This window comes from Nannobrachium achirus, assembly GCF_963921795.1.
Source record: "Nannobrachium achirus genome assembly, chromosome: 15".
In the NCBI taxonomy this organism is placed as follows: domain Eukaryota; kingdom Metazoa; phylum Chordata; class Actinopteri; order Myctophiformes; family Myctophidae; genus Nannobrachium; species Nannobrachium achirus.
The window spans coordinates 34,049,800-34,077,278 of NC_137822.1; the positions used below are offsets into that span (position 1 = coordinate 34,049,800).

The 27,479-nt window shown below is 43.1% G+C and overlaps 2 protein-coding genes across 4 annotated transcripts in view; both read left to right on the forward strand.

Annotated features, from left to right (window-relative positions):
• The window catches only part of csgalnact1a (chondroitin sulfate N-acetylgalactosaminyltransferase 1a), a gene marked incomplete at its 5' end in the record, with an annotated part of 35,596 nt that extends 13,573 nt beyond the window's left edge, over window positions 1–22,023 (forward strand). The window contains 5 exons of the mRNA XM_080742981.1: window positions 3,428–3,529; window positions 17,268–17,446; window positions 18,202–18,296; window positions 18,408–18,489; window positions 21,711–22,023. Of these exons, the coding sequence (XP_080599107.1) occupies window positions 3,428–3,529; window positions 17,268–17,446; window positions 18,202–18,296; window positions 18,408–18,489; window positions 21,711–22,003 (751 nt within the window). The 3' untranslated portion in view covers window positions 22,004–22,023. The remainder of the gene's footprint in view (window positions 1–3,427; window positions 3,530–17,267; window positions 17,447–18,201; window positions 18,297–18,407; window positions 18,490–21,710) is intronic.
• Window positions 22,024–26,703: 4,680 nt separating this feature from the next.
• Window positions 26,704–27,479, forward strand: part of plpp1a (phospholipid phosphatase 1a) — a 247,506-nt gene continuing 246,730 nt past the window's right edge. For all 3 annotated transcript variants that reach the window (XR_013962748.1, XM_080742650.1, XM_080742651.1), the window contains exon 1: window positions 26,704–27,251. Coding sequence is in view for 2 of the 3 variants with exons in the window: in XM_080742650.1 (XP_080598776.1) it covers window positions 27,194–27,251 (58 nt within the window). In the remaining variant the exon portion in view is untranslated. The remainder of the gene's footprint in view (window positions 27,252–27,479) is intronic.

Below are 27,479 nucleotides of genomic sequence, written 5' to 3' on the forward strand. Positions count from 1 at the left end.
AAAACCCAGTTGATTTTCTGTGTTCCTGAGCTTGCCATCCCGGCACAACGAATTAGGGGACCCCTCTCGAATTATAGTAGTATAAGATCACAAATGCTCATTACAAGGTGGTACCGCCTTCCCGTCTCACTCTGCATCTCAGAGGTGGGCTGGGGACATTTCAGTCAGACACCTGCCCTTCGTCTCTGCCGGGTGGACACCTCGTATGTCCAAAACTATTACTTTTCATTCAAATTCAAGATGATGAAAAGTAGCAGATATACAAGCTCAAAACGCATCGCTTCGCGACATGTTTCAAGCTTGCAGATCTGCTACTTTTGATGGTGCAGTATGATCAAGTAGGGCATTCATTTACGAAAAAACTAAGAGTTAGAATATGGGTAGATAGGAGGTTCTGCCCGACAGCAACGATTAGAGGTGTGCATAAGTATTTAAGTATATAAGGTGCATACTGTAAGGCAGGGGTCTTCAACGTTTTCAGGCCAAGGACCCTTTATCTGAGAGAGAGATGAAGCAGGGACCCCCACAATCGTTTCATAGATTCCATATAGTTTGTGTTTTCAGATTTAACCACTTAAATCGTCGATACTTAGTAAATGTGACCTCGCAGCACGAGGCGTTGTGAGCTTGTTGATCTGCTATTTTTGGCTAAAGTTCTCTGAATATGGACACTAATATAAAAAAGGAGAAAAAAGTTTCTATCACACAAAGATTTGAAGGACCCCCTGTTGTAACTCTGAGGACCCCCTAGGGGTCCCGGACCCCCTGTTGAAGACCCTTGCTGTAAGAGTGACTGTATTAGTTTTCTGCGTTTCAGGTGCACTTACGTTTTCTGCAGCGCATTGTACATCTACAACAAACATGTAGACCACTGGTTCCCAAACACTGGGTCGGGACCCATTTGTGGGTCGTGGACACATTTTTATGGGTCCCTTCATTTTAGGTGTCCTTCATTTTGTTTTTCATTATTATTATTTCAAGTCATTGTGAGCTTGTGACGTGTTGTGAGCTTGTAGATCCGCTGTTTTCACTAGTTTGGGTCCCGGGAAAACGTCTAATTTCTCTTTTGGGAGCTCGAGCTAAAAAGTTTGCTATTCTACTTCTATTCTACTTCTACTTGAGATGAATATCCAATTAATATTCCTGCTCTGTACACTGAAAAGATGAAAGATGACATAATGTCATAATGTCACGCCCTAGAGAAAAGCAATTTGCTTCTAATAATGCAGGCTATTCTAGGATCAACCTTTCACAAAACGGAAAATGAGACGGCAACGCCTTAACCTGGCAATATTAGAGTCGTTTAGCTATTATTAGCCATGCTACTAGGGCTGTCACAATTATTACATAATCGTCTAATCGTGATTATTTGACATTATCGCAATTATTTTGTCATAATCGTCATAATCGTGAATGTTGAAAAATTTCAGAAATAGTGGAAATAGCAGATCTACAAGCTCACAACGCGTCGCATCGCGACGCGTTGTGAGCTTGTAGATCGGCTATTTCCACGATCAAAGTTATTTTTTAAGTAGTAAGTTGTCAAATATGACAGTAATTTCTTTGTATATTTAGGTTATGTGTCACATCTACCATGTGCCACTTCAAAGCCTAAAAGCCAAACAGAAATGTAATCATCAACGACAAAAACACAATTAAATCGTTAATCGCCAATTATTTGAGTGACAATTAATCGTCATGTAAAATGTCATATCGTGACAGCCCTAGCCATGCTATGTCTGTTTCATCTTAAAAAACGGAATAAAAAGATTTGAAAAGCAAAGCCATGCTACGCTGCACAAATAATGGAATATTCCCTTTCCCACATTTCTATTCATTATATAATCAACCCAATTCACCCTTTGTTAGCCTCCTGGTTGGTCCCTGACTGACCAACCAGCAGGCTCTATCTGCCTTGTCCCGCCCTGGTTCCGCCTTTTTTATGTTGAATTAGCTAAAACATAATTTTTGGAGAAATAAAAACATTTAAAAACATGCTGATTCACTATGCTGCCACTGAGCAGCTCCAATTGACTGAAACAAAGTTTGAAATTAGAATTGAGCACACAGAATAACAATATGAAGCAACTGAATTAACATGGCAGTGGATGGAATGTCCCACTGAATGTCCCTCCAAGTCAAAGCAACCAATGGGTGTGGAGAGGGGCAGGACAATGGGCGGGACTTGACAAAGGGTGAATTTCACACAGAACCATCATGAGCACTTTGTCTGTATATTGCTGTCACCCACGCACATTTCAACATACAATAGACAGAGCCCACACACGTCCTTGTGTGCTGCAACAGGAAAATGTACAAATGCGTGTGTGTGTGTGTGTGCACGCGTGCGCGTGTGCATGTTGTGTGTGTTGTGTTTGTGCATCTATGCGTGTATTTAGGGAGGACAGATGAAGCATGCATGGTCAACATGTGTGTGGTGTTTTTGACATGTCTCCATTAAAATGCACTCAGGAATGTCCCACTAGGTCTTATTGTCTCTTCCAATGCATGTGTCCTTTGTAGACATTTTCGAGTGGAGCCTAACCCCATACATTATATCAGTCTAGCCGGTATCGGCAACTTCATTTGATGTGTGTGTGTGTGTGTGTGTGTGTGTGTGTGTGTGTGTGTGTGTGTGTGTGTGTGTGTGTGTGTGTGTGCGTGCGTGCGTGCGTGCGTGCGTGCGTGCGTGCGTGCGTGCGTGCGTGCGTGCGTGCGTGCGTGCGTGCGTGCGTGCGTGCGTGCGTGCGTGCGTGCGTGTGTATGTACCCTACAACCCCACCCGTGCACTCAAATCAGCTATGCTGACAGAACCTTCGCTAAAATCCCCAGCACAACGATCCACTCGCCCTAGACTCTTTGCCTCCTGGCCCCCCAAACTGTGGAATAAACTCCCCGTTGCACTTAAAACTGCAGACTCACTCCATAGCTTCCGCCGTGGTCTCTTCACCTTAGCCCATAGCACTTACTGTAGCACTTGCCTACCCTCAATGACCATACATGAAATTTAGATAGCATGTTATAATTTGTTGGGAAGTTTTTTTTTACTGAATAAGTGCTTGGTCTCCCTGTTTTCTTAAGGGGAGCACACACTGGATGCGGGCGGCTGCGCAGCGTCGCGTTGCGGTATCGACGCACGTGAAATGCTCCGCGGTAACCCCAACTGGATGCGGCGTGCTGCCACACAGCACAGACCCGTGACGCCCGCCGGTGTGGGTTAGTTCATTGAAAATAATGAGGCCGTATTTCTTCACGCGCCGCTTCCGCACCGCCTCCGCGTCCGGTGTGTGTCCCCCTTTAGATTTGCCTACTACTTCTTTCCATTTGATGTATTGATGTTGATGTGCTGATGTATTACCTTGCTTCTTGTAAGTCGCTCTGGATTAAGAGCGTCTGCTAAATGCCTAAATTGTGTGTGTGTTTCCAGGGAGGTGTGTGTGCGTCAGGACGGCCGTGTTCATCTGACAGTGGTGTACTTTGGGAAGGAGCAGATGAGCGAGGTCCGCAGCACCCTTGAGAACACGTCCAGGTTGGTGCAAACGCACACACGCACACACACTCACACGCGCGCACACACACGCACGCACACACGCACACAGACACACCCTGGAGCACACGTTCAGGTTGCTGGAATCACATCCTTCAGAAAAGTGGTTCTCAAACGTCTGAAATTTGAAGGTCTCCCCTTAACTTTGACAGTGTACAAATGGAACCAAATGGACCATTTGGTTCCATTTGTACACTGTCAGAGTTACAGACTAAGGGTTAATTTAGACCCCCATAAAGGAACCTAAAAAGAACATCCTACAGTACATGGAATCTAATTATGCAGGAACACATTTCACATGCTTCTACAGATACAGTACATCCCCCTCACCTGATTCTCACTCTCACGTACCTTCTCACCCCTCTCTCTCTCCCCCCCCCCCACACACACACACACACACACACACACACACACACACACACACACACACACACACACACACACACACACCGTAACAGGGACGTGCAGAGAATGTCAAGAGAGGCAGGGGCTGACATTTTTAAAAGGGCCTTTGGGTGAAAATATCAAAAAAATAGCCGACCTCCAAGCTCACAACCCGTGATACACATGATTTCTAATATTGTATTTCTAATAAAGTCTTCAATACCACACTGAACACACTGAATCAAGTCAATATTGGAGATGTGGCGTAACAAAGCATTAATTTCTATTTTCTACACAGCGAGGGCAATTCTTTCAACATAAGATGCTGCATTCAAGTTCAAGAGAGTTTGAACAAGGCGATTCTCTTGAATACTGCCTTCATGTATGGAAAGAGGGCATTTGCATTTCTTTCAACATAGTAAAAACTGCATTCATGGTCTGGAGAGAGGGCACTTTTTACAGACGGATAAAAGGGCAGGGGCTCAAGCCCCCTTTGATGTCTATGTGTGCACGTGCCTGCACAGTAATAGCAAATTGCCCATCCTCAACCACCCCGCCCCCATATAACCATATCCCACGGATTAACCACATAAGCTCTATTTTATACTTCGGTTATTGGAAAGATTGTGACAGTTTTCCCCTATAATGACATGTTGTATTAGGGGATGGAAACGGGAAGGTGACATTTAGAAGCATATTTCTTCTTGTGGAACCGCATCATCCATTTTCACTTTTCAGCAGCAAAGAAGTGAACAGAGCGGGTTTTGAGCGAACGGGCGCAGGTATAGGCAAGTACTGTATATCGTGTGCGCATGCATTACTTATGAAATCGGGAGATTAACGCGATAAATAAATTATAAATCAGGAGCACAGCTTGAGATAGGGCTAGAAGTATGAGAGACTCCTGCTAGAATCTCTGGATTGTTGGCAGGTATGACACGCACGCACGCACACACACACACACACACACACACACACACACACACACACACACACACACACACACAAACGCTTGCGCTATAGCTCCCACCTCATTGAGGTGCCCCGCACAGTCTTTTACCTGATGAATAATAGAAAGGTGTTTGCTACCTACAGGTATGCAGATTCAGATAGCTCTGCTCTGTAGTTCATTCAGTAAGTTGCCTTGGAAACCAACGGTTCCAGGGCACAGCGAGGCACCTTGATGTACAAGTACTGTACACCTCCTGTTCCACGACCAACTCTTCTGGGTTATTCTCTGTAACATGGGAGTGGATGGGGGTCAATGCGTCTGTCGTGAGACGCAGGTGTGTCACAAGGGGGGGGGGGGGGGGTGGGGGGAAGAGTTACTAGGGCCCAAGGTGGAGGGGCCTTAATTGCTTTATACTTTAACTGTTGAAAAATAGCAGCGCGGCACTTTGAAAAGTCGTGAAAATGTGTGCAAATCTTTGAATAGTATATGTATTTTTTAAGCAAACATTTGTAACTCAAATTGGTGTGGGGTCCGTGGCCAAATACATATCATTTTGGGGGTCCTTCACATGAAAAGGTTTGAGCACCACTGACATAGAAACTTTTTTTTTTTCTAAAAACCTTAGGATTTGAAATATTCAAAGACTTGCAGAAATTTAAAACATTTGTGAGCTTGTAGATCTGCAATTTTTCAATAGCTGCGTTCCCAGTCTAAATGGGTTAAATCCTCTCCCCTTATGAAGAACATTCATGGGGGGCCCGCAGTGAATCCTTGTACCCAGGGCCCAGAATTTGGTGCGACACCCTTGTGTGGACGTACCCATTGGGTTCACACACTGACACCCCCCCCCCCCCCCCCCCCCGTGTGTCGCTGCAGCAGCAGCAGCAGCATGATGCAGATCATAGGTCAGCTGTTGATTGAGCCACTGACTGGATCCAGCAAGAGGGTTGCCATGACAATGATGCTCTGTTCCACATGTCTCCAAGCTCTCAGTGGCCTTGAAGCACACTCTCAATCTGGTGCAGTTTCGTGATCTGAGGAGTTTTCCTGGCATTGAACTATAAAGCTTTTAAAGTTTGTGCCCATGGCCAGTAACGCTGCCTGCACTAGAGTAGACACTTATGTTATATAACTGCTTATGTTAGTGTGAGTTGGCCACTGTCAACAAGCTCTGATTGCCTGGAGAGACAGCGCCTGTTCCCTGCCTCTCGTCCTTGCTCCATCTGACCATCTTTCTCCAGTGAATGCTGTCATTATGCATTTGTTTAGTTGTGGAGGATTGCTATCTTTTGATGATTACATAGGAATGTCCGTACGGGTTAAAGGATGCATGCATGATCCATGTACATGCACACAGATACACGTGACGTACCCTCCCTGACATACAAGCGTGCGCGTGCGTGCGTGCATACCCATACCCACTCAACAGAGATACATGATGTAACACGCATGTACAATATGAATGCGCTCTTGTTTACTAATACGCCTACATTGTATGCGAACGCACGCACATACACACTTCAGTATCTGTTTCAAGTAGCAAGGCAGATCATTACTTTGTGATGTGATACCACAAATTTGATCCACCACTACATTATCCTGTTGGTGTGTGTGTGTGTGTGTGCGTGCGTGCGTGCGTGCGTGCGTGCGTGCGTGCGTGCGTGCGTGCGTGCGTGCGTGCGTGCGTGTTACTAGTCTAAACCTCCAACTATTTTTGAATAGAAATCAATCCCACTCCCTGCTTTTCAACCTACGGGAGGAGTGTCTGGCAAGGTCTCTCCTTCACATCGGAGAGGATTCAATTGAAGCAGCACAGCGCCGTGCTGAGACGTGACTTCTATACTGACTTGAATGTTAACCATGGCTCTACCCTGAGTGTGTGCGTGCGTGTGGCGTGCGCAATTGAGAGTGTAGAATGCACGGTAAGGTCTAGTTATGCGGTCTTAGGCGGATATAAATCAATACACATGAACGATCGCTGTATTTCAGGGAGGACAGGGCAGGTCACCGAGGAGTGGAAGTGAACTCAGAAGGAATCCATCAAATGTGAAAGCAGATTGTTAAACAGGATATAGACAACAATCTTAAAAGGGAGTGAGAAGAGGAGAGGAGAGGAGAGGATCGAGCTGTTTATCAAATGACGTCAGTGGCTCAGGAGGTAGAGAGGCTGTCTAGGAATCAGAAAGTCTCCACAGATTGATCCTCAGGCTCTGCGTCGAAGACACTTTCACTCAGAAACACGTACAGAATATAGGCTTGGAGGCAGGGACGTGCAGAGAATGTTAGAGAGGCAGGGGCCAAAATTTAGAAAAGGGCATTTGGTGAAAATATCAAAAATAGCAGACCTCCAAAATAGCAGACCTCCAAGCTCACAACACGTCACAGCACGACGCGCTGTGAGCTTGGAGGTCGGCTATTTTTGGTACTTGATATCACACTAAACTAAGCATAATCAAGTGAATACTGGAGATACTGGCGTAACAGCATGGATTATAATGTGTCTCTTTGTCCGGAATGTCACAAATAGGCTGGGCCTCATGAAGTCCTAGATCCACAATGGAGCTACAGCAGGGGTCTTCAACAGGGGGTCCGCGACCCCTAGGGGGTCCGCGGAGGTACTGCAGGGGGTCCGCGAAATTATTGCTTAAAAAAAAAAAAAAAAAAGATTTTAAAAAAAGTTTTTTTTTTTTTCCTTTTTGCCTTTTTCCACATTTATTTAAAAAATAAATCATGATTCTATCCATTTTGAATAGCTTGAATACATGATTACTATGCAATTGACATATTGTTGATAGTATTGACATTTGTTCTCAGTTAATAAGTAGTATGTTTAGAAATGGTTGTGGTACGGCCCACCCTGCTCGCTGTAACTTGAACATGTTTAAAATAAAAAATATGTCGTAGCCCCGACCCCCCCCACCCTACGAGGTGGTAGGGGGTCCCTGCTCCATCTCCCCATCAGTTTGGGGGTCCCCGGCCTGAAAACGTTGAAGACCCCTGAGCTACAGTACATGGTTCCCATGTGGATCCCAAGATTCCATTTCTTAACTTAATTTAAATGACCCCAATATGTTGCCCAAAATTCATGTTCTGAAAATAGCTGACAGATGGAAGTCACACCAACAAAGTATATAAACTAGTACAGATGGAAGTCACACCAACAAAGTATATAAACTAGTAAGACGCCTCAGGGCGACAAGCTTTAAGGCGAGGTCGCGCCATGTCTTGGCCATCTGACCAGTGATCTATATTGGACCAGTTACCCATGGAGACCCCTGGCACCATATGGAGATCCATGTACTGTATATGGAGATATGCTGTGAGAGCCCAAACATGCTTACTCAGTTATTTGTTATGTCTTTGAAAGTGACGTCTATGACATATGACATCATACATACAATCCCTTTTATGCCGATGCATGGAGATGTCCGTAGAACCAGCCACACAGTTATGGGCTGTCTTGGCCATATATGGATTCTTAGTGTGGTATGTGGCCGATGTGGCCTCCATATATGGGCATTCCCATATGAAGTCCTATTAGATATTGGGATTAATAGATAGATATCAGGGAACTCCATATATTGGCATAAAAGGGATCATGTTTGTTTGGTTCCCCTGACATCACAGTGACGTCAGAGCATGATGTCAGAGCGGCAAACCCATAGACCTTACAAAAGTGACACAACCGACTCATCCACGACGAGAATCTGCTTCAGTCATAGTTAATCGCCGACATGGAGGTACCTGTAATAACACTGAATCGGCGTTTTAAAGCAAAGGACATGCAGATTTTTGTCATCTGGCTGGCTACCGGCAATAAACATACCGGTACCTTTAGAATCGAGACGCACGTTTGTGGGAGAGTAGGAGTATGCAGTGATGGATGCATTTATCCGATGTGCACGAAAGGAGGTGATACTACCACTAATGTGCCAGAAATCTGCAAGGAAATATATGCCAGGGTGCCTAGTGCAAGATGTGAAGACTACATACAGAGATACCCGATGATGTCAGGTGGAACAGGTTCCTATGTTGAACTAGCCGGTGAACTGAAAACTCTGGAAGATGCCCTGCTCGCCCGAGACAACCAGACAAAATATTTCTTTGGAAATAGAGTTTCCATGGCCGACTTCATCGTTTGGGGGAGACTACAAGAAAAACACTGTGAACTAAAAGACTACCCGACGGTGGAGAAATGGATGGGATTCATACGCAGATTGGACGCATGTTGCTATACCCGTGTTGTGAGATTCCTGCCTGCTGGCCTTGATCGGACTATCCTTGACGACCAAGCCCATGACTGTACAGTGGAAGAATGGGAGGATTAAGAGGGTTCTCATCGGATACCAGTCACATGCGGATACAGCCACCAAGAGCGGTTCAAGCAACAAGAATATGTGTGTTGCCTTTACTGTTGTAGTGCTTGTCAGTGTGGGGGGACCCCAGTTGAAATTTGATTATTTTGGGGGTCGTGGCCTGAAAAGCTTGAGAACCACTGACCTAGAGTAAACCTTTTTTTCTGTAAACCTTTCTGTAACCCCAAAAGTCCATTGATTTCAATGGATGTTTTCCTGTAACCTTTTCTGTAACACCAAAACCCTTTTATGATTGGACAATATACAGTAATGTGTTGACGATCGGCGTGTCGCTCGCTGACAATAGCCGATCTACACGCTCAAAACGCGTTGCATTATGATACCTTTTGGGCTTGTACATCTGCTATCTTCAGCGAGCTATAGCAGCCGTACCACGGCGCAAAACTCTGGCTATAGATTAGATACAGAGCAAATCGTTGTGGTCGCGTGGAAACCTTGTATGTCCAAAACCGTTTGTTTTGTATTTATCATTTTAAAAATGATTTAAAATGATCTACAAGCACACAACGTGTGCTTGTACTGTAGATCGGCTATTTTCACTCGTTTTGTGTGACAGTGTGCTATGATGAAACAGGGCTTTACTTTACGAAGATGTGTACTTTGGAAACTTGGAGATACGAGTTTTCTGCCCAACAGTGCCGAAATGTGTCTCTCCCTGGCAGAACTAACAGGATCTGCTGCTATACGTGGGAACATGGCACTTCTTTAGTACGCTTGTTATCTCGACACTATTTCAACATGTGAGACCTCCGCAGCGCTTTAGCTCCTACTCATATTTAATAAGTATGTCGCTATGTTGCACCAGCGCGAAGGGAGGCAGAGAAGAGAGGGAAGATGACTTAGTGTACAGTAGATTATGTGTGTGTGTTCTAGATATGAAAAGCAATAAAGATACTAAGGATACTGCAGGATGCAGAATGAAGTTCCTAACGCGCACGCGCGCACGGCACGCACACAAGGCACACACACACACACACGGGACGAATGCTTTAAATAGCTAATGCTCTTAGACTAGCATAAAGCTCACATAGTGCAGTTACTACTGTACTGATGAATGAATAATACATCGCCATTTTGTCTCTTCTCTGGAGCCAAAGATAATCAAACATTTTACCCTGAATGGAAAATCATTAAAATACAGACGCCGTTAAAAAATTATGAATCCATGAAATATTTTCTTTTAATCTCCAGGTTGTTCCGTCATAGGTAGCACCACTAATGTGGTACAGTACTTTCTGTAGGAAAACCCCAATTGAGAGATTGTATCATGTAACATGGAATATTTCAGTACTTTGAAGACTTAAAAAAAAAAACATTATCACATGCCGAATAAGTTTCTTTTGGAAGTGAAGATACTGTCAGTATTGAACTAATCTCGCAACTACTGTACATCTCATACTCCATGTTTATACTACATTTTCACGTACAGTTGACTGTCAACTTTGTGTAGCCATAACGTCAATGACATACTGAAAGAACGAGATCGCGGACACATGCGGCGGACATTCGTTGTCTCAGTAGCTGTACGACGTCCAATAAGGTGGAAGGACAGGAGTGTACCGTTGTTGCCTATTGAACTTGGCACATTTCCTGGGGCAAGCTGACCAGATCACACATGTCACGCATGTCTTCTTATTTTTTAATTCTCAAAAAGCGCCTGCAACGTGCATTTGAAACTATATTGCAGTGCACATCATGGGGTGATCACTGCTTGCCTCCTGTGAATTGTTTTATTTTTGTTTATTTTCTGTTTATTTCGTCGCCGAGTGAGGTCAGCAGACAAAGTGACGTGAGTGAGATGAAAAAACCTGGGTGAAATGTGCCAATCTCAACAGGAAACAACGGTATAGGTCCCATAAGCCGGACAGGTGCCCATGCAGTCCATACTAGCCTTGCGGGACACGTATCCAATAGCTGGCAGGAGGGACAATTGCTCTGCAATTACACATTCACAAAACTGACATAGAGTTGTTAAGAGATTTGGACAAATATTGGCAGAAGGCAAATATTGGCCTTCTGCCACCCTGCACAAAAGATGTAGCTGATGCGGCCTAGCATTTTAGCAGTAGACACACACACACACGCACACACACACACGCACACACACTCACGCACGCACTCACGCACGCACGCACGCACACACGCACGCACGCACGCACGCACGCACGCACGCACGCACGCACGCACGCACGCACGCACACACACACACACACACACACACACACACACACACACACACACACACAGGTGTGAATGCATGATCTCCTGGTGGAGATTAAAATAAATCAAGCATTTGAAAGAGAAATGTATAGAGAACAATCATCAGAACAATCATCATGCATGTACAAGTAATTTATGTGTTTCTTCAACGATGAAGACACCCCCTCTTGTTAACTGTGGGAAAGTTCATAACTCTCCCTGACAACTTAAGAGACATTTTCCTTCCGTCGCATTCCAACTTTAGAGTGACTCTTCAGCCTTTGAATGAAGGGTTTAGTTTAGGTCACACCCCTTATAATGTGCATTGTAAATCAATTCACGTGTCTGTAATTATACACCCAGACCATGCAACTGATTCATCAAGTATTGTTTGACAAAAGTAGTTTATGTTCCCACTGGCTATCCATTCCTCATTAGGACCTTTTCCCCTTGCGACTGTGTGCAGTGTGTGTGTGTGTGTGTGTGTGTGTGTGTGTGTGTGTGTGTGCGTGCGTGCGTGCGTGCGTGCGTGCGTGCGTGCGTGCGTGCGTGCGTGCGTGCGTGCGTGCGTGCGTGCGTGCGTGTGTGCGCGCGCGAACGCACCAGCTGTGTTTATATTCACGAACCAGGCTGGACTCTATCTGCTGTCATAGACCTCTGATTCTCAACGTGGAGTCCAGGGACCCCCAGAGGTCTTTGGGGTGTTTCCAGGGGGTCCCCAGTTAAGTGACTGATTATTGGGCACAGAGATTATTTGTTCTGAAAATGCAAGCTGCCCTCTCACTGATCTGAGCTTTGGTAGGTATGTGTTAAGCCACTGGTTCTCAAACCCCCCCTTTCCTGATTATATGAATCCAAGTTACCCCTTTAATCGACAACAGCATTTTGACTAGAAAATACTGACATCAAAAGTCCATGTTGAAAATAAAAGTAAGTAGCCTGTTTTCTATTCAGTAACAGTAAAAGATTGTACTTATGTTGGTTTAAAGCTTTATGGAGCAGCACATTCACATACATTGTCAATGTTTTATCATTAAACATAACATAACATAAATATTTCCATTTTCTCTCAAGTATCCCCTGCAGTACCTCTGCGTACCCCTAGGGGTACACGTACCTCCATTTTAGAAACACTGTGTTAAGCAATCTGTAACAGTAGTAACAGTACCTAGTATTTATATTAAAACAAGAAACAACTAGTAGTCACAATCGTAGTCACAAATAGTAACAAATGTGGAAGATAGTGATATCATATCTGTATTTTTATACTATAGTAGCGGTGATAACATTCAACAGTATACTGTATATATACTGTACATTGTGCAATGTTGTGTTGATCACACAACACAAAAGGACTACGGTTTCCAGTGCCAACCCACTTTATTTTGTGTTATTGGCAGTGATTCTCCTTCTCCTTTTACATTTTACATTTCAAGGACCCTCATGTTGATACGCATGAAGCCACAGATCACCATCTGCTTCATTAAAATGTTTTTCTTTAATTAATACATTAATTAATTCACTTTTAATTTCAAGGACCCCCATTTTTATATGCGCAAGGCCCCCATTTGCTTTACTGCATCTATTTTAGAGAGCAAAACATGCTACCACAGAAAAGAAAGATAGGAATAAATGTGCATAATGTTTATGTGGTTGAAAGTTTCTGGGACGGGGGATTTGTTGACAAAGTAGAGCTTGTTATGTCTAGAGACAGAGAGAGGGGGGGGGGGGGTACACTGGAGTGCAGGGCTAAAAAAAGAGATTTATTGCATCTTGAAGAGCTCTCCTTTAACAACAGCACTCTTTGTCACAGAACCTACTGCCAAAAATAACATAAAACCGACAACCGAATTGAACGCGCGTCAACATTGGAAAGATCGCTGCTTAACTTTTTAATAGGCCTGATAACTGTCCTGAGGGTGAGGTCCACCACACATGCACAAGTGTTTTGGCACACATGCTCACACATACTGTACTTTCAGATCAGATTCACTTTATTGTCACGTAAGATGCACTGTTTAGGTACATAGATCTGAAAAACGTACGCTCGTCAGAAGCTCCAGTGCAGTGAAACGTGATAATAAAAACGACCTACTGTAAAAGCACTCAATAAACAATAGAGACACACAGAGTAATAAGAATATCAGTCAATGCAAGTGCATATAGTGCAGAGTACAAAGCGTTATTGCACACACACACACACACACACACACACACACACACACACACACACACACACACGCACTAACACACACACGCACGCACGCACGCACACACACACACACACACACACACACACACACACACACACACACACACACACACACACACACACACACACACACACACACACACACACACACACACACACACACACTTTTGAGATTGAGAGCCAGTTACAGAGCATTGCAAGTGCTTCAACTGTTCCCATTTAGTCTCCAAAATCACCAGCGTCACCAGCTATTCTTGGAAGCTGAAAAACGGTATTTGCCAGGCTGGCCCATGGGGTTCGTTATACAGAAGGATAAATACTTCTCAGCCCACTAATTCTCGGGGAACAAAACTGTGTGTATCGTCCTGTGGCTATTTGAGGCTGGTAAGAGCAGAAAAACAAGGCTTTATATCATTCACTTGTACAAGATGTTTTGGGAAGGACGGGAGACAATGAGACACGGTAACACAAACAATCTACTCAGTCTTTTCTTAAGTGATAGACACGCACGCACGCACGCACACACGTGCACACGCACGCACGCACGCACGCACGCACGCACGCACGCACACACACTATCACACTATCACACATAGGCCTAAACACAATCACACGCAATTCAATTCAATTCACCCTTTGTTAGCCTTCTGGTTGGTCCCTGACTGACCAACCAGCAGGCTCTATCTGCCTTGTCCCGCCCTGGTTCCGCCTTTTTGATGTTTAATTTGCTAAAACACAATTTTTGGAGAAATAAAAACATTTAAAAACACGCTGAGTCACTATACAGCCACTGAGCAGCTCCATTTGACTGAAACCAAGTTTGGAATTAGAATTGAACACACAGAATAACAATACGAAGCAACTGAATTACAATGGTAGTGGATGGAGTGTCCCACCGAGTGTCCCACCGAGACACTGTAACCAATGGGTGTGAAGAGGGACTTGACAAAGGGTGAATTCAAAAGAGCTTTATTGGCATGAAAAAACATACTTTTACATTGCCAAAGCAAGCGTCAAAATAAAATAAAAACAGTTGAAAATGGGGAACATATATATACAGTTGCAGGGGGTACAGCATTGTCTAAACAGAGCTATGTCACATTTTGTCGTTATGTACAGTACGTACCGGTATATACAGGGTATGAAGCTTTTTGGAACAAATAGCAGCATTCCTTTTCTCAATACGATTTCAAAAGTATACAAAGAAATAAAAGAAAAAAGGAAACAGCTCTATTTATACTGTACGTATGTGCAGTAGGTCTGGATGCCATTCAATGGTTTGTAGTCCTTATAGGGTGGTTGTGTTCCATTCGCTAGCCTTCTTTTATTGCAACAGTTCACAAATCTTGTTGCTGTGTTCGCACATTGTTGTATTCCTCCCAGTAGGTATGGGAGTTCTTTTGTCGTTGGTCATGTTTTCAAGCTCAGCACTGAGTGGGAGAGTGCAGGGAAATGCAGAAGCTGAAGTTGTTCTTGGTCAGTTCATCCTGTGGATGTTTAAGTTTCCCCTGGTCCTACAGTAGGACTCCTACCTGTTTCCTGTTTCCTCTCGCTGTGTGTTGAGGTCTGATTGAGGATTCAGCCAACAAGTGTTTGAAACTGAGAAAACTTTCACATGACATTCCATCTCTGTCCAGCAGAAACCTTGTTATCTCCAAGTTTCAAATGTCCACGTTCTTTCGTAAAGTAAAGCCCTGCCTCGTCATATAAGACTGTTGCACAAAACTAGTGAAAATAGAGAGGTGCGAGGCGTTAACAGCTCGCGGTGAGAGGCGTTGTGTGCTTGTAGATCGGCTATTTTCACAAGGTTTCCACCAGCAACGACAATTTACTGTATCTAGTAGTCTGGTATACAGTAGTCTGGTCTACAGTACAGCAGTCTGGTTTGGTGGTGTAATATAAATCAGGCATTATAAACATAATGTATGTATTTTGTTACCTCTTCCTCATGGCTTCATGTAATTACCCATAGTTATTCTGGTGGTACTTTGAGAGACAGATATTGTCCTGAGGTGGTACTTGGTGTAAAAAAGGTTGAGAAGCAGAAATAGGACCCCTGATGCCTTTTAGTTCAGGGTCAGTGAGGGGAAACCAGTAGTTCTACCTTTGTGTGAATTTGTGTGTGTGATGTAACTGCTGGCTTTGATGCACGTGGGAGTGTCTCTCTTTCTGTTTGTTTGTGTGTGTGTGTGTGTGTGTGTGTGTGTGTGTGTGTGTGTGTGTGTGTGTGTGTGTGTGTGTGTGTGTGTGTGTGTGTGTGTGTGTGTGTGTGTGTGTGTGTGTGTGTGTGTGTGTGTGCGTGCGTGCGTGCGTGCGTGCGTGCGTGCGTGTGTGAACGTGTGCATGCGCACGTGTATATTTGTCATGAGTGGACACAGACAGCAGTGCATTAGTTGAGTTATTACTAGGGTGACCAGACGTCCCGTTTTACCCGGGACAGTCCCGTTTTACCCGGGACAGTCCCGTTTTCAAGCTACGTGTCCCGGTGTCCCGACAAATATCTCTAAAACACTAATATGTCCCGGTTTTCAACATTCACTACAAAATTGTCCCGGTTTTCGCCAGAATTAAAATAATAGTAGCTGTTTTCAGTGGTTTTATAGCCATTTATCGTGTTCTTTTCATGAAAACATGCTCACCTAACCAATCAGAAAAAATGAACAAATTCATTGCGTGTCTGAATTCAACACTGAGCCTGTTTGTCAATCACTCACTGCCTGTTTGCAACCCTGCGGTGCGTGTGTGCGCGTGCACGAACGTTAGAGAATGGGCACGTGTCGCGCGTGCGCGGTAACGTGAGCATTGCTTTTAGGGTCCCAGTTTTAGGCAACAGTGTTTTGCGTCCCGGTTTGAGTGGCTGAAAATATGGTCACCCTAGTTATTACAGTTGAGTAGAAAAGCCAGCTTGCTTTATGTGTCCATGTCTCTCTCCATCAGTGATTCTATTGATTCATCAGTGTGATGTTCTTTATGTTACAACTGTAGTAAGAATATCGGGTGCATAATATATCGTTGTTGTCTCCATAGTCTTTCGTAAATTAACGCCCTACTTGATCATACTACAGCGTCACACAAAAGCCTCAAAAGTAGCAGATCTGCAAGCTCGAAACGTGGTGCAAAGCGATGGCATTTTGAGCTTGTAGATCTGCTGCTGCTTGATGTTTTTGAACTTGACTCCTGGAAAGTAACGGTTTTGAACATATGATATAATGATGCAGCCGATGTACCGCTCTAAATGAGTCATCTTTGGAGGGTTGAAAAAGACTGAGATCAAAATATGAGAAATTGGAAAATATCAGCAATCAGCAAATTAAATCCTTCTGCCTTTCAACTTAATTCATAATAAAAAAAATACGTATTCGCACTTGGGTGGCACTGGGATAGGTTACTTTCTTTTACATTTTTTATCCCACGATTTTGCAACCCATTTTTCACCCAGTGCCATTTATCTAATCCTGGGCGCTACACTCCCTCTGCCAACCTGGGGAGAGCAACAGACTGAGCTCATGCTTCAGGTTACTGCCCAAAAGCCCACCACTGTTGGGCTGTTTTTTTCCCCCTGTTTTTTAAATTAATTCTTTCCCTCTATTTCTTCAGGGAGGTCAACTTTAAGAACTTCACGTTGCTCCAGTTGGACGAGGAGTTTTCCCGGGGGCGTGGTCTAGACCTGGGAGCCAGGGCGTGGAAGGGAGCCAACGTTCTGCTGTTCTTCTGTGATGTGGACATCTACTTCACTGCAGACTTCCTCAACACATGTCGCCTCAACGCACAACCTGGTGTGGCCACGCACGCAGACGCATACACACGCATACACACACACACACTAGGGATGGGACAATAATCATTATTATCGTTTATCGTGATAAGAAACACTCACAATAATCATATCGTGGAGATTTACATTTATCGTCCCGTCATGCACTGGGATCAATTCACCTTTTATTCTCCAAGTTGCATATCTGGTGGCATTTAAACCCTCTACAATTGGTAAAACAGACCTGGAAATAACGTACTTGATAGTCTTTTTTTCCACTCTCTTCCAAATCTCTTTGCGTGAGCTTGTAGATCTGCTACTACTTTGGCAAATGTTCCGCCACAGGATAATGGATGTTGGGGGTATTTTGATTATCGCGGTAATATCGCAAATCGCTATTTCTTTGGTCACAATAGTCCCATCCTTAACACACACACAGAAAGAGAGAGAGAGTATGAATATACTTCTGAGAACAATTTAGGATAAATGCAATTGTTTTATACTTAGAGTTATACTTAGTTGCGTGCCATTGTGTGTCACACTCCGAACATAGCAGACCTTCAAGCTTGTAGATCTGCTATTTTCGGTGCACAACACTGGCATATACTAATACACACACACACACGCACACACACACACACACACACACACACACACACACACACACACACACACACACACACACACACACACACACAGCACAACACACACACACAGCACACAGCACACACAGCACACAGCACAGTGGTCTGACCCCCGTGTCTCTCTGTCTCTCAGGTAAGAAGGTTTTCTACCCGGTGTTGTTCAGCCAATACAACCCATCACTAATCTACGGAAACCACGACCGCATCCCACCCGTGGAACAGCAACTTGTGAGAGAATATACATTTCATACTAGCTTTTCCTTTTTACATTTCTACTCTAAGGATAGAAATCCAGTGTCTGTGATTTGATAATAAAATAACGCTTCTTTTTGCCCTCAGGTGATTAAGAAAGACACAGGGTTCTGGAGGGACTTTGGTTTTGGCATGACCTGCCAATACAAAACGGACTTCATCAACATAGGTGAATTATAACTATACCAGTCTTGTGATTCTCAACCTTTTTGGAGCTGTGTGAAGCACAGGCTCCCTATACGTGGCTGTGTGGGTCTGTCTGTCTGTGTGTGTGTCTGTGTGTATGTAGCCTGAACTTCCTAAACTTCGGCACGCTACTAGTCCCACAGTTTTGCCACCACACACTCGCGCCATATGTCAAATCGACCGGCTTACTCGGGAATCGTGGGCTAGTAACTTGCTAAGAGAAAGGTTCAATAGTTTAATTGATATTAATTTATTAGTGAATTAATTATCCCCATTGACTTATAATGGGAATCGCAAAAACTCACATTCAATTATTTGTCTCTCGCAAACCATAGGGGCTAGAGTTTCAAGACTTGGAGAGGAGGTTCATAATGATTTCAAGGATTAAATAAAAAAAAATTGTGTCATTTGGCCGCATGGTGGCGCCATAACACCCCACTTTACGTTTTGGCCTGTAACTCTTGAACCGTAGGTCGGAAAATTAAAAATATTTTTTCCCTGGATTCCTTGGGTCATGACGCATCTCCCCATATAGGCCACGCCCATTTGCGCCATGATAGATTTTCCGCCATCTTGAATTTTCTCCAAAACACACTTTTTGCTCCTTTTCCTACATATTTTCTTCAAATGTCACAAAAATCGGTACACATGATCCACACACACACACACACACACACACACACACACACACACACACACACACACACACACACACACACACAGCTCCACTTCACACGGGTGTGATTTTTTATTTCAGTTTGAGGCCACGGAGCCTCGTTTGATTTTCATCTCTGGGACCCCAATCTACGCTGTAAAAAGAGTTAACCCATTGAGACCTGAGGCCCATTCTACAACTGCCTTCTAAATCAGTAGTTCTTTTTGGATTTCAAAATTATTCATCATTTTTCAAGATTTCAGTTTCAGGTTTCAGAAACTCGTAGAGCTTGTAGATCTGCTCTCTCTGCTGGTGTACTCCACTGCCACTGAGTGGCTGTGAATACTTATATGGCCTGACTTGACAATGCAATCTGCTTCTACAGTACAGGACTATACTTGCAACTTCCACTTTCAGATACTGTAAGAGGAAATAATCAAACTATAGAGGATGGAAATAAAGCTAAAAACAGCAGTGGTGTGTGCGTGCATGCGTGTATGTGTGGGTACGCGTGCGTGTGCTACTGGTAAGAGGAAATGTTCAAACTATAGAGCAGTGGTCCTCAACCTTTTCAGGCCGCGACCCCCAAAATAATCATATTGTAACGGTGGACCCCCCACCCTGACGAGCACTAAGATTTGAGGCATTACATTTTGTAAAACACGGTTATATTGTGAAAATAGCAGATCTACATGCTCACAACGCCTCGCGTTGCGAGGCGTTGTCAGCATGTAGATCGGCTATTTTCACAATTTCTGTCTCTAGTTTTGACAATTTGGCCAATGTTTAATTTGTTAATTTAGAAGTATTAAGAAGTCCTTAAATTGTCACTTTAGAAATGTGCAGATACCCTCTATACACTTAAACTTTATGTAGGTTTGTTTACTGTTGAGTGAGAAAACAATGTTCTGGGGACCCCCCAAAATAATGTGGGGACCCCCCTGGGGGTCCCGACCCACAGGTTGAGAACCACTGCTATAGAGGATGGAAATAAGGTTGGATAGGGTTAGGGTTAGGGTTAGGAATAGTTTTACTGAGGTTAAGGTTAGGGTTAGATACCGTCGGACTAATGGGACGTCAGAACAACGCTATGCACCCGGTGTGTGTGTGTGTGTGTGTGTGTGTGTGTGTGTGTGTGTGTGTGTGTGTGTGTGTGTGTGTGTGTGTGTGTGTGTGTGTGTGTGTGCGCCTCCCATGAGTCACCTGCTGCAGTCTTAACAGAGTGAGAGTTCACAGAGATGCTGATAAATAAATACATTTGGGAAGAAACGCGGCTTCTCACTCCCTGCATATGCCAATGGTCAACGACGGCTGTGTCCAATTTGAGATCTCTTGGTCAACGTACTGAGAAGAGCAATGAATGAGGGCATTTCCAGCCCACAGCAGTGTCTTAATTGAGTTAAGAGTTCACAAAAATGCACCCACTGAGGAGAACATGGATGAGGACAACCAGACGGACAGGGTTAGTCCGTTTATTGTCAGATTTTATACTGGGAGAGTAGGATAGGGATAGTAGGATAGAGCAGCAACAGATCGTTGTAACCTTGTATGTCCAAAACCGATCGTTTTGTATTTATCATTTTAAAAATGATTTAAGCTAGTGAAAATAGCCGATCTACAAGTACACAACGCCAATCGGCTATTTTCACTAGTTGTGTGACAGTCTTGTATGATGAAGCAGGGCTTTACTTTACGAAAAAAACGTACAAATTTGAAACTTGGCCATACAAGCTTTCTGCCCAACAGTGGCGAAACGATACTGTATGTGTAGACATTCTAACATATTCTCAGCCTGTGCTTGCCCTGTCTTGTGGGTTCAGGAGCAACAGTAGTCTACACCAACTGTAGATAAAGCATTAAATAAAAGCAATAAAACATGACTTCCAGACTAAAGGGGTAAACACACTAGATGGAGTGGAACTGATGTTGACTGCTTTGAGAACACAGGTTAAAACATGTCCAGCTACACCATGCTTATCTAATCATTCCTGTTTTCTGACATAGCCATTAGCCAAGCATGCGGTGCAGAGAGAAAACATGTTGTGATTGGAATTCGTCATAGAATTAGCTGAGGGTGCAACAGTAAATGAAAAAATAAAAATAATCGATTTTGAAAAATAATGATCTACCACAGCACCGTCACTATTGTGTGCGATGTGTTGAGAGCTTGTAGATCATGTCTTTTTTTTTCTATTCTTGCGTGACTTGTCAGACAAGTGGCCCATTCCCACTGGCCGCGGTAAAGATAACTATATCTGACGTCATGACGTGATAGCGCGGTAAGTGATCCAAACGATATCGTTTACGGCTATCGTTGTCTTTATCGTTGTGGTGTGGAACTGTGGATACTGCCATCCACTTCAATTGAGAACGATATATATTTTTTTATCTTTATCACGCCCAGTAGGAATGGGCCTTAAGCGATGTAGTCGGTTATAAAAAATCTATCTTCAAGGTCATCAAAAATCATATGGTTCGGTATATTCTTGCAGCAAGTCGTTCACCTTTTTCTCTCACCAGGATTTAAACCGTATTACTCTTGTCTGCAGGAGGATTTGACGTGGACATCAAAGGCTGGGGCGGTGAAGACGTCCATCTTTACAGGAAATATCTCCATAGCAACCTGCTGGTGGTCCGCGCGCCGTCGAGAGGCCTGTTCCACCTGTGGCACGAGAAGCGCTGCGCCGACGAGCTCCCTCCGGAGCAGTACCGCATGTGCATGCAGTCCAAGGCCATGAATGAGGCCTCCCACGGCCAGCTGGGAATGCTGTTCTTCAGACACGAGATCGAGGCCCATCTTCACAAACAGAAACAACAAAACCCAAGCCCCAAAAAGACATGATGGCAACGTGAAGTCATCAGCCTCGTGATGGCCGATGAATCGTCCATACTCGTATTAAAGGACAACTTTGTTTTTTTACAACAATGGTTCATATTTTAGATTGTAATTAAAGAAAATAAAAGATGAGTGTTAAGGCCCTTTTCCACCGGCAGCGATAACGATGACGATAGTGATAAAATATCACAGCGATAATTATGCTTTCACATTGATGTCCGATAAAGTTATCGGACATCAATGTGAAGAGGCGCCATTAACAGCCGCTCGCGCAGAGCGCACTTTTTTAAATCGTTATCGTCATCGTTATCGCTGCCAGTGGAAAAGGGCCTTTAAAATGTTTTCATTTACTCCTTTCTATCGTTTTAAAGATTTTCATGATTTTGATTTCAGTGGTTGGGGGCATGCGTACAAGTGGCTAAATATGTCTTTTTTATGGGCAGATGTGACTTATGGGGTGTTACAGAAAATAGTAATAAAGAAATCACTGGCTTATTGGGTCTAAAAAGACATATTTAGCCACTTGTACGCATGCCCAAACCCACTGAAATCTGGATGACTAAACATGCTAAAATGATAGAAAGCAGTAAATGAAAGAATTTGAACACTCACCTTTTCTTTTCTCTAATTATAATCTAAAATATGAACCCTTGTTGTAAAAAAAAAAAATAAAGTTGTCATTTAAAATACCAGTGATTGGATGAGAGCTCTTCATTAGATTTAGACTTTTCATTTTGTCAAGAGCTTGCCATACCCACTCTTGAGGAGACAGACATGGTTTTGTTCACATTGAGAGCTCCTGGATCAGCATATTGTTTTATTACTGAACCGTGATGAGCCATTCGTAGAGTGCTTGTCCATGTGTTTTTACTGTACATACTCGAACAAAACAAGCATAGGAGAGAGACAATTTCTTCTTGGAAACACTATGCAGCAGAACAATAAAATATATCAGTGAATTGTCAAAAGAAAGACTCAAAGCTCCTCACATTTTTATTTTCTTAAATGATGTGCCTTGTGTGTCTGGATATCTTCACTTCAGAATGCCTTGACAAACTTTTGGCCGGCCTACTACAGTACATTTACAGTATATTCTGCAGGCTGTCGGCTCCACCTAGTGGAGCGATAGAGTATGTGCTGGTGATTAAAATGAAGGACTTCCTTACAAGCCTGTAATGGATCTTTATGTTGTTGTTGTTGTTTTCAGAGGTCATGTGCAATAATTTGACATTTTATAAAGCAGTGGTTCCCAACCTGTGGGTCGGGACCCCCAGGGGGGCCCCCAAATTATTTTGTGGGGTCCCCAGATGATTAACTTAATGTGCAACATTGTTTTCTCACTCAAAAGTTAACGAACCAGCATACAATTTAAGTGCATATTTGGTATCTGCACATTTTTCAAGTGACAATTTGAGGACATTTTAATACCTAAATACTTAAATGACAAATTAAACTTGTCAAATATTAGAGGCAGAAATTGTGAAAATAGCAGATCTATGTAGAGCTGCTATTTTCACAACAGAACCGTTTTATACAAAATGTAATGCCTCAACTCTTATTGCTCATCAGGGTGGAGGGGTTCCCAGTTAAAATGTGATTATTTTGGGGGTCACGGCCTGAAAAGGTTGAGGACCACTGTTATAAAGAACGTAAAACTACGTTATGTGATACCTTACCTGTGCAGTATTATAATATGTGCTCCGTGACCCTATTCTATTCAACTAGATTGTTATTTAGACATAACAATCTGCGGAGATTGTTGGCATTTCTGATTTCTCTCCACACAAACTGACTACAAATCATTAAGAGGAACATTATTATGGGTTTATTATGATTAGTTAAATTGTATTATTATTTTCTAGTTTATTATTCAACTACTGGTTATTGGCAATAAGTTATTGACACGTGAATGACATAATGAGTGCTTAGAAGATTTGATATTTATGACGATTATTTACTGAGGTTATATTGACGATGACTTGGTTAACATGTCAGAATGAGCCATATTAAGTCCCGACTTTTATACTGCATTTATACTGCATGCATGCATGCACGCACGCACGCACGCACGCACGCACGCACGCACGCACGCACGCACGCACGCACACACACACACACACACACACACACACACACACACACACACACACACACACAATAAAACAGAGGGAAAGTTGAGAGAAAGTTTGTTTGAATATTACATTTACATTGCTACAGAGACAAATACGGTAAATGTGATATAAAGTGTATTCAAACTTTTCTCCTTGTTGTTAAGAATAGTTGCCCTTAATTCTAACCTTCCTTTTCACCTTACAACAAAGATTAGTATGTTATATTATCACTGTTAAGTCAGGTGGAAAACCTTGTATGTTAAAATCCTTTACTTTTCAGGAAATGGAAAAGGTCCCAATAGATCCATGTTTAGTCAAAAGCTCCTTTTAATACTTTTCATTGGTTTATTAAAACCAAAGACAGACTATTGCGATGCGTCGTGAGCTATACAGTGGTTCTCAAACTTCGAAATTTGAAGGTCTACCCTTAACTTTGACAGAATGGACCTGTCCATTTGGTTCCATTTGTACACTGTCAAAGTTACAGACTTGTAAGTAAGCCATTTACCATGAGAGGGAGTGGGTTTTGCCTCGTGCCACAACCCTGAAACAGTGGTAAATCAGCCAACAACCCACAACCCTCGAATGGTAAATTGCTTTTCTACCACTTCTACCATATAAATGAAAGAAAACACAGTTGTAACTTGCAATGTTACAACTGCAACACAACAGTGGGCGGGGGCGGGGTCCATGAGCCAACTCAAGATTGTTGACTGATTTACCACTGTTTTTAAGCCAATCAGAATCCAGTATCTGAACATGTGACCACAAAAAGTGGTAGAAGGGTCAATTTAGACCCCCATAAAGGAACCCACATGGCCACAGAGTCCCTGAAATCCACTTTGAGAAACACTGATTGGCTGTTTTCGCAACTTTTGCAAAACACTGTCAGACGACAAACTATAAAATAGGGCATTCGTTTAATTAAGGTTAATGTTAAATGATTAAGCTGACTTGATGTCTCATTCCAGCACTTCATTCATTCCAGTAGAGGCAAATCAACGGAACAATACTTTTGTTTGACGACCAAAATGGAAAAAAGGAGGCACTTTTAAGTAATATTAGTTATTGTTAGCCATTTACAGTTTCTTTCTTCTTTTTTATGTAAGTATGTCTGTGTTTGATGTCTTTTGGTTTATTCTTCACTTGAATAAACAGAATAAAACTTATTTTAGCACATTGTGACGTATTCTATTATCTTAACATTTTGGGGGGTTTCTAGTCTTTTATGTTTTCTGTTTAAGTCTCATTCACCAACTGCAGTGACTGTGGGGCATTTCTAGGGATGGCACCCAGGGTTTGTCATTAAATGAAGCAGAAGGCTGTTGGCAATGGTTGCATAAGTGGAGCCATCGTTTTCTTTTGAAAAATTGCATGACCCTCCCTTGAATTCAAAGTGAAATCAGCAGACCCTCCCTAGGACTGAAATTAAAATAGCATGACCCTCCCCTATTTTCCTCCAGGGGGTGCTGTTCATAAAAAAATATTGCTCCCTCTCTTTGATTGATTGATTGAAGACTTAATTAGAAGTTTGCATAGGAAAAGGTACAGTTTCATGACGGTACAGTTCACTGGTACAAGGTCTACTAAAAGGAGATCCATGAAAAGACTAAGCTTTTTTTCCACTGGAAACCATTAAAGTATCTCATATAACATTGAATGACAGACAAATAGAACACAGTACTACTATGCAGTAGATATGTAAAGAAAAACAAAAAAAGAAAATGATTGATTTGTTTCAAATGTTTTTTATTTGACCAAATTACATGAAGTCAGAAATATACATAAAAGAATGTAGCCTACCTGCAACAATGATATTTTTTCTCTAACAAATGTTATACATATGAAAAACACTCAATAAAACTATTAACACAAATAAATAAAAATAATATATAATATTATTATATACAAACAATACAAAACATACAAGTCCTTCTCCTTACATTATTCATTTGACTATGATGGAGGCTCGGGCTCGGGGCCTCTGGCCTTTATGTCATTTTAATTTCCAGGCTGATTTTTGTATTCATTCAAAGCATATGCTATATGAGAAAATGTTTATTCTTACTTATAACGCAATTTGATATGAATAAGCAGTGAAGTAACTAAACAGTTTCGACCTGCATTAAATGCGTCCTTTTTGTCCGCCCCAGGCACCGGTACAGTAAAATCCTAGCGTGACCAGGGTTTGACCTACTAGACTGGTATGGTATCAATTCACCCTGCAACCTGTTGATCCGGTCTGGCTCTATAGACCGGATACGGAAACGGACAGTGCATAAGTGGGATTCGTCCATAGGATTCGTCCCATGGATTCGTCGTGGAAATGACCGGATACAGTAGTAGGTGGGCTCGTCTTCTAGACCGGATCTGAGTACTATGAACAGAAGGAGGAGGAGCTTATTGGGTAAGCGCCCGCAAAAAATAGCCGATCTACAACAAGCGCACAGTCACAAAAAGGCGTCGCGGGGCAGCAGGAGCGCTCGCTGTGAGCTTGTAGGTCGTATATTTTCGATACGTACGTATAAATCAGCCCTTTAACTATTAGTCATCGTCGGGTGAAAGTAAAGTAGGCTACACTTGGGAGGAGCTAAATAAGGGCATGATGATCGAACCATGAGAGCTGGTGGTCGAAGCCTGGCGACTCGTCGGGACACTTCATCTCCTCTTGAGACCACCGGACCAGCAGCAGCAGCACGCCGGGGGTCCGCGGTCCTCCTCAAGGGGCCTGTTGTTGGTGTTTCTCTGCGACGATCATGATCACATCTCCACCACCGGCCGAGTCATCGTCAGCCTCCTCCGCTCCGCGTTTCGCTGTCAAAAAAATAACGGTGTTTTATTCTCTACTGGGCGCTTCTTAACCTTATTGTCCCGAGGATAGATAGATAGACCACAGCTCTTTATGAAGAGGACACTGCCCTGGTCCGGTTCAGACAATAGCCTGTTGTTATTCATTTGTTTTCGCTCGTATCGGTCTTTGACGCATACAAGAAGGAGGAGCACCTTATTGGATTATAATTGTGTATTATTATAGGAGATCGGACCGTATATTAAAGGACAAGAGACTGCAGAAAACACCGCAAACATGTTCGAGGCGAAAGGGATCACGTTTGTTGTCCTGGACGTGGTGTGTCTGATTCTAGGTATGTATTATTGAAATGCTTCTTGAGAAACAGAGAGAGCCTTTTCTTCAGCTGTCATTGCATTGCATGGACATTATTGTGTTGCGGGTCACGTGGAAGGGAGTGGTGGACCAGGCTATACAGCCAGGCCATGGATTATTATGTAAATATTGAATGCAAAACGTGTTCTTGGGCTGCTTTTTAGTGTTCGCTTTGCACGTATTTTAATGTGCGACTGATCATGTTATG